The sequence below is a fragment of the Poecilia reticulata genome, linkage group LG8 (genome assembly GCF_000633615.1).
Source record: "Poecilia reticulata strain Guanapo linkage group LG8, Guppy_female_1.0+MT, whole genome shotgun sequence".
NCBI classification, from domain to species: domain Eukaryota; kingdom Metazoa; phylum Chordata; class Actinopteri; order Cyprinodontiformes; family Poeciliidae; genus Poecilia; species Poecilia reticulata.
Genome location: NC_024338.1, coordinates 22639547 through 22650413, shown reverse-complemented (window position 1 = coordinate 22650413; position 10867 = coordinate 22639547). Strand labels below are relative to the sequence as shown.

General features: G+C 37.5%; 3 protein-coding genes across 5 annotated transcripts in view; all 3 read left to right on the top strand.

Moving 5' to 3' along the window:
* The window catches only part of LOC103469328 (cytoplasmic phosphatidylinositol transfer protein 1-like), a 75013-nt gene that overhangs the window by 9548 nt on the left and 54598 nt on the right, over positions 1–10867 (top strand). The gene's annotated exons all lie outside the window — the stretch shown is intronic.
* Positions 2634–4588, top strand: LOC103469274 (H-2 class II histocompatibility antigen, A-U alpha chain-like). Its single transcript, XM_008416847.2, has 4 exons — positions 2634–3500; positions 3575–3817; positions 3897–4178; positions 4281–4588. The coding sequence occupies exons 1-4, from the start codon at positions 3389–3391 to the stop codon at positions 4421–4423; spliced, it is 780 nt and encodes a 259-aa protein (XP_008415069.1). The 5' UTR covers positions 2634–3388; the 3' UTR covers positions 4424–4588.
* Positions 9163–10867, top strand: part of LOC103469273 (rano class II histocompatibility antigen, A beta chain-like) — a 9299-nt gene continuing 7594 nt past the window's right edge. For 2 of the 3 annotated variants that reach the window (XM_008416846.2, XM_008416845.2), the window contains exons 1-2: positions 9172–9303; positions 9404–9480. In XM_008416846.2, coding sequence (XP_008415068.1) covers positions 9252–9303; positions 9404–9480 — 129 coding nt within the window. In that variant the 5' untranslated portion in view covers positions 9172–9251. Of the gene's footprint in view, positions 9304–9403; positions 9481–9581; positions 9772–10154; positions 10449–10535; positions 10846–10867 lie in introns of those variants that run through there. The other variant, XM_017306315.1, reaches the window with a different exon arrangement.

The window sequence follows — 10867 nt, the reverse complement described above, 5'->3', positions numbered from 1 at the left end:
TTTTAACTTCAATAAAGTCTGGTATGCAACATAGGGAAATCTCCCCCTTCTCGTAGTTCAACTCTGCAACAACACCGCTTGTCAGCCAGCCCCACCACTCTGTTGCAAGAACATGGCATCTTTTTCCCTTGTTTTCTTGACATAATAATTATTTTTAAATGTAAAGATTGCGTAAAATCTGTTATTCATTGGCAATGATGGCTTTACTACATTAGTTTCTCAATACATAGAAGCAATTGGGGCAAGTGAAACCTTTGGTTTAAAAAAAAAAACCTTTGATAAAGATAAATGGTTCTTGTATGATGAGAAAAGGGATTCATCTTAAACCTTTCAAAGTGCAGGAAATAGCTGACACTTCGTCTGAAAGGCACAGCAATCATTGTCTGAATTCAAACTAATGCAGGCTCTAATCTCTCTGACGCTCTCATTYTGAGGGGGTGGGCAGCSCATTTGTGTGGCRCTAATTAATTTCCTTCCTCAAATCAAAGCAAGCGACGCGACGCGACCGATTCAGTCAATGAGCAACGTGATTAGCGTTTGATCCTTTGAAAGGCTTTCAAAGAGCAGCTAGGTGACACCGCTGACACAAAACCAGCCRGCTTCTCCAAAATAATAATTAGCTCAATGCAATTAAATTCCCCAACTTTCACTTTACAGACGTCATGTATGAAACCAAACAGCCCTGGTCGCAGTGAGCTGTGGCACACTCAGTTTATTGACTACGACGTAGACATGCACGGTGACACAAATTGATGTTTGAATCATCCAAATATGTGCAAATTATCTCAATTCATGGCATATCAGGTGAAGGTGTCTTTGGTAGTCATGGGAACATTTCCAGCACACAGGTAAAGAGAAATMTCTTAGGTGGTAAAATCACTGCATTGGTCAAGGTTTGTGTGTACCGATTATGTGATTTTTTTCAATTCAACTTAAAGTGGTTTTATTTTTGATCATTTATGATATGTTTAGTTAGTCCTGAAAATCTTCTGAACAGCTGTTGAATCTGGGGCAGCGCCTCTGTCGCTAGAAAGTTCACATTTGGCAGAGAAACCTCGTGGAAAACACCAGATGCTCCACGTTCGTGTGCTGACGGCGACTTTGCAACTCCTGGAATGTGTTTGAGTGTCTGAAAACCATACAGAGCCAATAATAAAATACACTTATCCTGTTTGGTATTAATGCAGAATAAAAACCATTATATACATTATATACTGTTTCCGCATCAAGAGCCAGATTTACAGATTCGTTGTGAGGTTTTCTGAAAAGAAAAAGTGTTTAGATTTGTGGTGATTATTTCACCACACAAAGCAGTATATAACATTTATTTCCTCTGTATTAGCTGTGTTATTTKATATCACTATAATGAATGGGGAAGAGATATTTTTTATTGTTCTTCATTTTGAGGTTTTACCAAAACCTGAAGTGAAACGAAAAACGTTACTAGAAACACACGCCACAGCTGCGAAAAAAAATAACGTGAGGCTTTTGTATTGTTCAGTGTTATTTCTAAAAAAAACAAAACAAGACGATTAGTATTTAAAAAATAAAAATTAATATATAATACACATCCAGCTTGTACATTCTGTAACAACAAATTTGAAAAGATGGGGAAGATTTCTATGACACACCTTGCTGTGACTTCCTCTTTTCATGGATTTCTGCAACTATGAATGTTACTGATTCATAAGGACAAATGTGTTTCTATTCCACTACATAGCAAAAGAAACATTTTTGCTTCTGTACAAAGGTAAGTAACATTTTTTCTTCTAAAACGGTTCCTGTGATAAAGAAGCTTTCCTTAGCTTTCCTGTTAAGCTTTCCTGATGCTCTCTCAGTATAAGTAAAAAGCAATAAATGTGCCTTCTCATGAGAGCTAAGACCTTCATATATATTCTGAAGACGTTTATGGTACAGATTTCAAAAGATTAACGTTTAGGCCTCACATGCACATTTTTCTTTAAAATAATATTAAATCAACAATTCTTGTTTGGTATTTCTGGTAACATGGCTGCAGTTGTGTAGAGGAAGGAATTATCTCTTTTTCTCATCTCCTGCCTTTAACATATGCAGTTGTTGATTTACCAGCATGTAAATCTTGCAGGKTTTTTTTGTTTCTTTTTAAGTTATGAAAAAAGAGTTTATGTTTCTGTGTTATCGTAAACTAAAACGAACCATGGAATGGAGTCAACTTGCTTCTCCCTGTGTGCTGCGGTTTCACACACAGACATAATGTGCTGCTGTCCTCATAAAATATCAGCAGCCGACTGCCTGTGAGTGAACGTGAGCGAGAAAGAGAGAGTGAGAGGTGGCTGTAAACCATTCTGCAGCTGTTGTGACATTAGCTCACTGTACACGACAGACTGTCCCTGAGCACGTGTCTCCTCTGTCTAAGCCTTTAAAATTATATTTCTGCTGCTMGTACTGGAAGCACTGGGAGAAGRCAGAGGAGCTCTATTTATTCACAGATTATCTGACAGACAGATATTGGCAAATATGTAATAAACAGCAGGGCAGTGTTATGGGGCAGCCGCTATGTGGATTTTCCAGGCACATAGCRCTATTTTATAGCACAATCAAGTAACTGTGATGTTTAGTTGTTTAATTGTACATATATAATATGATTTTAAAAGTGTGAATTTGTAATTTAACATGAAAGAACATGATGGTATAAGATGATAAGTTGATTTTATGTAATACTCCCCCGTTTAGGTGAGAGCAGATTCATTTAAACATGAAAAAGGAACTAAAGGTCTGGAGAGGAAACCAGAGTGAATCAAAATCTAAATACATACAAATACATTAAGTATACAAGATGCAGGAAGTAGGAATATGAAATGTAAGAAAAAAAACAAAATATGAAAGAGACAAAAGCAGAAATAAATCAAAACGTCTTAAACCCTGTGAGAAAATGAAGCTGCGCTGCGAGGTTGTAACAGCTAATTTCTATCAAAACAGTGTATGGAGATGTTGGACTAAATAATTCAGTTTAATCTAGTTTGTTGATTTCATATAAAATCCCCAAAAATACCATCTTAATGCACTTTAGAAAAAGGAAAAACATGTATCTAAATTCTAAGTCAGCTACTTGTATGAAATGTCCAAAATTAGGAAAATTTGAGGTGACAAGAATTTCTTTCTCAACATGAAGCTTAATATATACTTTAATAGTCTGTGTCGATTCTGCATGGATTACCCAGAAACACAAACAGTTTCACTTGCTACAACTATAACAGTACTCTCGACAATTGGAAGCAGTGGGTCGACAAAAAATCAGCAGGATTTTTGTTGACCCAGCTTCCTCCTCAGCAAAAAGTGTTTAGTTCACACTCAGGAATGAGGAAGCTCAGGAGCCCGAGTCCGTCTGGTGAAATTACATTTTCACTGCATGTTTAGAACAAAGCGACTGGGAGTCATGATGGGACGCCACTGGAGATTAAACAATCTGTGCTCCGTACTTCTACTTATTTTCTTTGGGACACGTTTCGTCTGTGCTGCAGGTGAGTCACCAGTGTGTGACCATGTTATTTACCTTTTGAATGTTAATTTTCACTGTTTAACTCTTTTTCTGCAGGAGGTCATCAACTTTGTTTTACCTATGGATGCTTTGACTCAAATGACACCCAGCTCTATGTGACATTGGACGACGATGAATTGTACTATGCAGATGTTAAAAATCGCACCAGTGTCTTTGACGACAAAATAACAAGAACTATACAATCTAAATATGGATACAAATACGGAGAAATATGCCAAGGTGTGTGTTTAAAAGACATACATCGATGGAAACCAGACCCAGATGTTAGAAGGGCTAAAGGTGGGTAAAGCTCAATTTGAATTTTTCAGCAGTCATAAATCAAGCATGTAAGAAATAATTTCTCAATTATTATTTTTAGATCCACCAGAAGTGATTATTTACACCAAAGACGAAGTGATTGAAGATGTAGAGAACAGTCTTGTGTGTTTTGCCAACAACTTTTTCCCACCTGCCATCGACATCAGGTGGACCAAGAATGACAAAGAGGTGGCAGWGGAAGATCCCTTCATCAAAACTATTTCCAACTCTGACGGGACGTTTCATGTCTTCTCCTACCTGAACTTTGTTCCAMAKCAAGGAGACATTTACAGCTGCACTGTGGAACATGAAGCCCTGGAGGAACCTAAGACCAGGTTATGGGGTGAGAAAGTCTTTTTTTCTGTAGCTTTAAAACTTAAATTGTCTCTATTGGTGTTGTAGCTTGAATTTCAAATATTTTTTCCTCTGTTCTCTTTCTCTTCAGATGTTGAAACAGAGGAGATGAGTGTGGGTCCAACCATCTTCTGTGCATTTGGTCTGATCCTTGGGCTTCTCGGAGTCAGTGCAGGAACTTTCTTGTTAGTGAAAGGAAACCAGTATTTTAACACTCCAAGATTTACTGCTTAATGTAGCTTCCTTTTTTACTTTGTTTACGTGTAACAAATTGTAGGTACTGTCAGGCTTTGCAAAGTTGTACCTTTGATGCATTAAATTCATTTTTCAGTGTGTAACCACTTTTGTAAATGTTGCCATGCCTGAGTTATTTGGGATTAAACTAATACAATATTCTTATTTTTTTCTAAATCATCACTGCCTAATGAAAACATAATGCAAACTCTTGATCTTTTATTTAATAAAATCTATCACTTTGATGGCTAACACAAACAAGTCATACTGAAAATCTGGAAAGCTTCAACTAAAAAGAGAAATACTAAGGGTAAGGATGAAATAACACATGAACAAATAAAACAAAACTACATTACTGGAACATCTGACAAAACAACATGGCAACCCAGGATTCGTTGTACTTTGAAAGAGTTTATGATTTGCAGAAGCAAGTGACCACKTGGTAAGAGGGGAAAGTAGCTGGTGACATCATGAGAGTCTGGAAATAACAGGGGKTTTTTTTTGTTAAAACTCAAAAAGTGATTTTTAGGGAAAAACAGGAATGGAGTGAGGTCCAGTTCATCTTAACAACAGAAATTAACCTGTTGAAGTTTCTATGGCTCAATGACCGCCTCAGAGGCATGTGATGTTAATGACAGCATTTAATCCAGTAAATGACTTTTCTTTTGCTGTATTCATTTTTGTATTGGATTGGTTATTCAGAAAGAAAAACAACATTTTAACTTTAGCTAAAGGTAATAGGAGATGATGAATCACTTTTAATGCTATAATTGTACGATTATTTTACGTGTTTGCCCCACTTCATAAGTTATAAATGAAGAAAGACTTCCTCAGTTTAGTACAGAATATATATTTTATTATAAGATAAAATGTTCTGTTAAATTTTTACAATCAACATGAAGAATGTAACATTTATTTTCATTTATTATACATTTATTTCTGACTTTCAGAAATTGACTTAATAATCAAATAGCCTTCATGTTTTCTTTTCAGTGATGACATTTAAGTGCAAAGAGTKWTACATTGTTTGCCATTCTGATCTGTTCCTGTTTGCTTCACACAGCTGGTAAAATCCCTGCGTTTTCTTTGGATTTGTTTCTGATTGAATGGACTCATCTTGTTAAATTGATAAAGTTTTTGTTGGGTAATAAATGTTCTCACACTAATGAAAAATAACTATTTAGTTCAAGAATATCATATTTACTCCCCCTGATACAATTTCTATCTTGAATCTTAAAAGYGTGCGCTGTTCTTTCTAATTTCTTGCCAACATTGTGTTAGGTTTGGTGAGTCTTAGTTATCTTTTTCCTAGCAGATATGTCTTATAGATTGCTGGAAGGTGACATGTAGATGTATACAGGTATAGAATCGAACAACGTCAAGTGAAACATACAATAAATGGCAGCCAAGAAAAAGAGCAGATGTAAATGAGGTAGGGTKTGAAACAGGAAGTTTGAYTCCAAACCATAAATAGAGGAACTYGATGTATGTTTCCATTGTTTTCTGTACATCCCATCTAGAACATTTGGCSYCAGATGTCAGAAAGTGGTCACAATCCAACTATTAGCAGTGTTGTAGTACTTGAAGTCGGTCTTAGTCTCGAGACCATTTTTTGATGGTCTCGTCTCGGACTCGACCGCATTTGGTCTCGGTCTTGTCTCGGTCTCGGGCGCTGAGTACTCGGCATTTTATTTCAAGACCGGTCAAGACCGCAACTGTGAAAATATCACTAAACGGACAGCATACTGTCCAGTTTATTTGTTAACATCTTTGTTTTCAGTGAATGCAAAACGCACTGATTAAAATCCAAGCAATTACGTGTTTTTGTTACTCCACCTTTCACTGCACGGGGTGCTCTGAGACATGCGCAGTGGTTTCCTCTCAGCGGCAGAGGATGTCTGTCTAATCGTCAGTAATAGAATAAAGCTGCATAAATCATAAGAAATCCGATGGCCACAGCTAACTCAGCAGCGCTTCGCTTTCACAGACAGTGGGGATTACATCTAACTTTTTTCGTCACTTAGAAAAGAAGCTTAAAGAAGGTAAGCTCTGTTGACGTGATGTTGGTAAAGCTAGCTGTACAGAGACACCTAAGCATTTGTGATRAAAAAAAGTCGCTCACTGCGCTGAATTATTGTGCGGAGGTGTTGACTGACTTGTCGCATATATGGGACAATGCTGTGACCAAAAGTCTGCAATATAGTGACGTGACATTCAGAAACAGTCTGATTTTTCTGAACGGCTCTTTACTTAGAAGATAGGACTTGAGTGTCACTGAGAGCCACTCTATCCAATTACCATACGCTGTCAGAATAGCATACATGCAGTGAGTACCATGCCTGCATGCGCAATAAGAAGTCCGACAGTCAGAGGAGTTGTCAGTTCACCATACGCAACAATTTATGACATAAATAAGTAATGAAATTGTTTTCTGTGATTACTATATAGATGTACATGCGTTGTCGTGGTTTCAAAGTGTATTTAAAGCAGTGGTTTTCAAACTTTTTCTCCTGGGTCCCCCAGTGGTTTCCAAACTATTTCTATGGCTTACAAATAGCTGTCTGGTTGTACGACCTGTGTGGGGGAGGATTCTTAGAGACTCCCTGCTCTACTCAGCCCCGGCTCAAGATGAAGAACAAAGGGAATCAACTTTTTGGGGGGCAAAATGAATTGTAGCTGAACATAGACAGCAACATCGGTAGCCTACAGATTCTTGTTAAGTTTAAGGTGCTGTATTGATATTAGTTAGTCATCTTTTAGCTAACTTTACCTGCATCCAACAGCTTTACTCATCTGAGAACTGTGAAAAGTTCTTTGCGTTTTGCTGGTTTGCTGCCATGATTCTAATACACCTGCGTAGCTCTGCACAGCAGCAGCAGGTCTCCTTCACTGCGGCACAGGTCTAAACCCAGCGCGAGTGTTGTAGTGCTCATGTTGCGTTTAAAGGCGGCTCGGACAAAAAGGTTACAACATGTTAACAATGGATTAAAGAGTTTTAACTGCTGATAAAAGTCACAGAGGACACAGATATGGGAAGTGCGGAAGCCCCTACTGTATCAAACTTACAGAGGAATAACAGAGAGTTGGCCATTCTACGGTAAAATCCCAGTGCATACAGCGTTCCTGTTTTTTTTTTTTTTTCATCCAGACAGCTTCCCTCGTCCCCCCTGCAATGGCATGACGCCCCCTCTAGGGGACGCACCCCACAGTTTGTGAACCTCTGATTTAAAGCAAGGTCTGGCTGCAGCTGCAGTCAACTACAACACACACTGTGTAGAACTCATTAACCTACTTAACCGCTAAGTCAGAATACCATACAGCTGTAAATAACAAAGTGTATGATGATCTACATCATGATTCTATGTTGCTTATTAAAATCATATGGTAATGACGTGTCTGACAGATATAGCCGTGAGTTTGTGCTAAGCGTATGACGATCTGACAGCGTATGCTGACCTGACAGAATACCGATCTTTGTTCTTGTAATGCTCTGCGTACACTGCAATAGCTATCATTATTTTATTTAATTATGTACATTGATATTTTTTTAATTAAATAAATAAAACACAAGAACGAAAGAGCATGCAGATTGCTCTTTGATTGTTTTCGTTCAAAGTGGCAGCTGYAATGCCTGCCATGGTGTCAGACTGCCTGGCTTCATATAGCAGGAGAGAGGGAAAGAACAGTCACGGTGAGCTCCTTGTGGTTGGTTACTTCTTGCTTGTTGCTCCTTGGTCAGTGTTCATAGTTGGGCGTTATTTACCGTCATGGAATTGCCTCAATTGCTATGTTTAATGGTGCAGACAGTGGTGGTTTCTGACATGAGCAATATGGGCGCCCAGGGCGTTATGTTTTTAGGGATGGCACGAGACCGCAGCGGATTGTTGCACAGAGATCGAAGCAAAGCAGAACAAAGTTTGTTCTACTTTTAATATTGGTTAGATTTATTAAGTATTTAATATCTAGGCGTTTTTATGGGGATATTGATCTTTCAGATCAATTTGAGAAGCAATTTTGATCATATTTCTCATTTTGTTGCGTCAGTTAACGCGGGCCGCTGGTCTTGGTCTTGGACCCCAAAAGGCTTGGTCTTATCTTGGTCTCGTGTTAGGTGGTCTTGACCACAACACTGACTAATAGACACTTCCTCATCATAGTGCTTGTTGTACGTATATGGCTGGTATTTCTTATGAAGCACATGACTGCGACTGGTGTCAGCAAAATTATCAAGAGATGCAGGATTCAAGAAGAAATGAAACACCAAAAAAGCTGAAGAAGTAGTTTCATACTAAAGGTTCAATAAAGGAAGCAGGACTTAAAACAGAAGAAATTGAAGTAAATTAAAACTGAGATAAGACTAATGGAAGCAGAAAACACAAAACATTAGCAAACCTAAGTATGACATTAGCATGTTTCACTTCACAAAGCGATTTTAAAAGACTGAGGTGAAATTTAAAGTAATAGAAAGGCATTTTTGATTTTACTAAAATTGGATATCCGTATATCCACTGATAGTATTTTTTTTTTCTCAAACCGTCTTATTAGAAGATGTTATAAATATATATCTGGAATGTACAACAAAGTTACATTTTATATATGTGTGTGTGTGTGTGTGTGTGTGTGTGCGTGTGCGTGTGTGTGTGTGTGGGGGTGTGTGTGTGTGTGTGTGTGTTTGTTTCATTTATGTGTGCATGTGTCATAATGCAGCATATGTTTTTTGTGTATAAGGCATAACTACTTTTACTTTTACTTCCTCTTAGCAGTGAAGCAGATGACCTCTGCACAGCAGTGAAGCTCTGCCTCTGTCGCGTTTTACTGCTGAGGAAACATGAACGCTTACAATTTTCTGTTTGCTTTGTTTGTATGTCTTGGAAATCCAGGTGAGTTTGAATAATTTAACCTTTCTGTGTTTATTTAGAGGTTTGGTGTAATAATTAATTTTAAAAAGTATAAAAAAATATTTCTCTCATTTCTCTGCAGTTTTTTCAGAGGAAGATTTTTACCAAGTCAAAGCATGTTGTTCATTCAATGGTCCAAACTTTGACAGGATTGAATACATNATTTCTCTCATTTCTCTGCAGTTTTTTCAGAGGAAGATTTTTACCAAGTCAAAGCATGTTGTTCATTCAATGGTCCAAACTTTGACAGGATTGAATACATAATTACATCTAGTTTTAACAAGCAAAGAATGATGGAGTACAACAGTACAAGAGGAAAYTGGATTGGATTTACAAATTATTCAATTGTGGCTTCATGGTTCTGGAACGAAGACYSTTTCGACCACCCTRMAAGAGAAATGGAAATGATTCTAATGTGTTACRACAATATCAATTATATTCAAGCCATCAGTAAGAGCATTTCTTTTTAACAATATGAACACAGTTTTTATATGACTTGATGTGACAGTAAGGAACTGAGACTATGATGTTATACATGCTCATTTGCCAACAAACAAGTAACTTTTAAATGTGCTGTTATATTTTTACATTTTACTTTTCCAATTATGGAGTCCAATTATAGAGTAATTGTGTTAATTTATGTGTAGGTGCATTAGAAGAAAATGTTTGTTTTTATTAGCATTTACTTGTTCAAGATATGCAATGGACAATATACAAAAATAAATGTTAAGACCCCCTCGAAAATGAGACACATCTCAAGGAGTTTATTCTTGAAAAAATATATAAATAATGTGAAAAAAAAGAAATCGTAAATAATAACTTGTTTTCTCTAGGAAACCTGTCAACAACACCCTCCATGAGGTTAAAATCAGTGAAACAGCCAAACGGTCGACATCCAGCCATGCTTGTGTGCAGTGCCTATAACTTTTACCCAAAACAAATTAAAATAAMCTGGCTGCGAAATGACCAAGAAGTGACAGAAGGGGTCAGTAAYACAGATGTCATCCCAGATGGCAAATTGTACTACCAGTTTCATTCTTATCTTGAGTACAAACCGACTCCAGGAGAAAAAATCAGCTGCATGGTTGAACACTTCACCTTGTCAGAGCCAAGGATCATTGTTTGGAGTAAGTTTGTTTTTGTCGTTCAGATACTTGACATGGAAATAATTCACTATATGAATGTTTACCCTCTGTTCCCCCCCCCCGTTTCAGACGACTTCCTTCCAGAAGGAGAAAAATCTAAGATTATTCTTGGACTGTGTGGACTAATCCTTGGTTTGGTTATCTTTAGCTCTGGATTTATTTACTACAAGAAGAAATGTGCTRTATATAACTCTGTCCACTACAGTGAGGAGATGTAAGTTTGTTGTAAGTCACAACAGGCTGCGCTAGCTGCAGCATAGCACAGAGCAAGGGGGAGGAAGGATGAGCAGCAACATGAGATTATGATTGACAGTTATATAGCCTGCCTCTTGCCTCTGATTGGTTGTTTCTAGATAGTACTGGGAAAAGGCAGAAGAAAGAGATTTTTCACAAGTTATCTC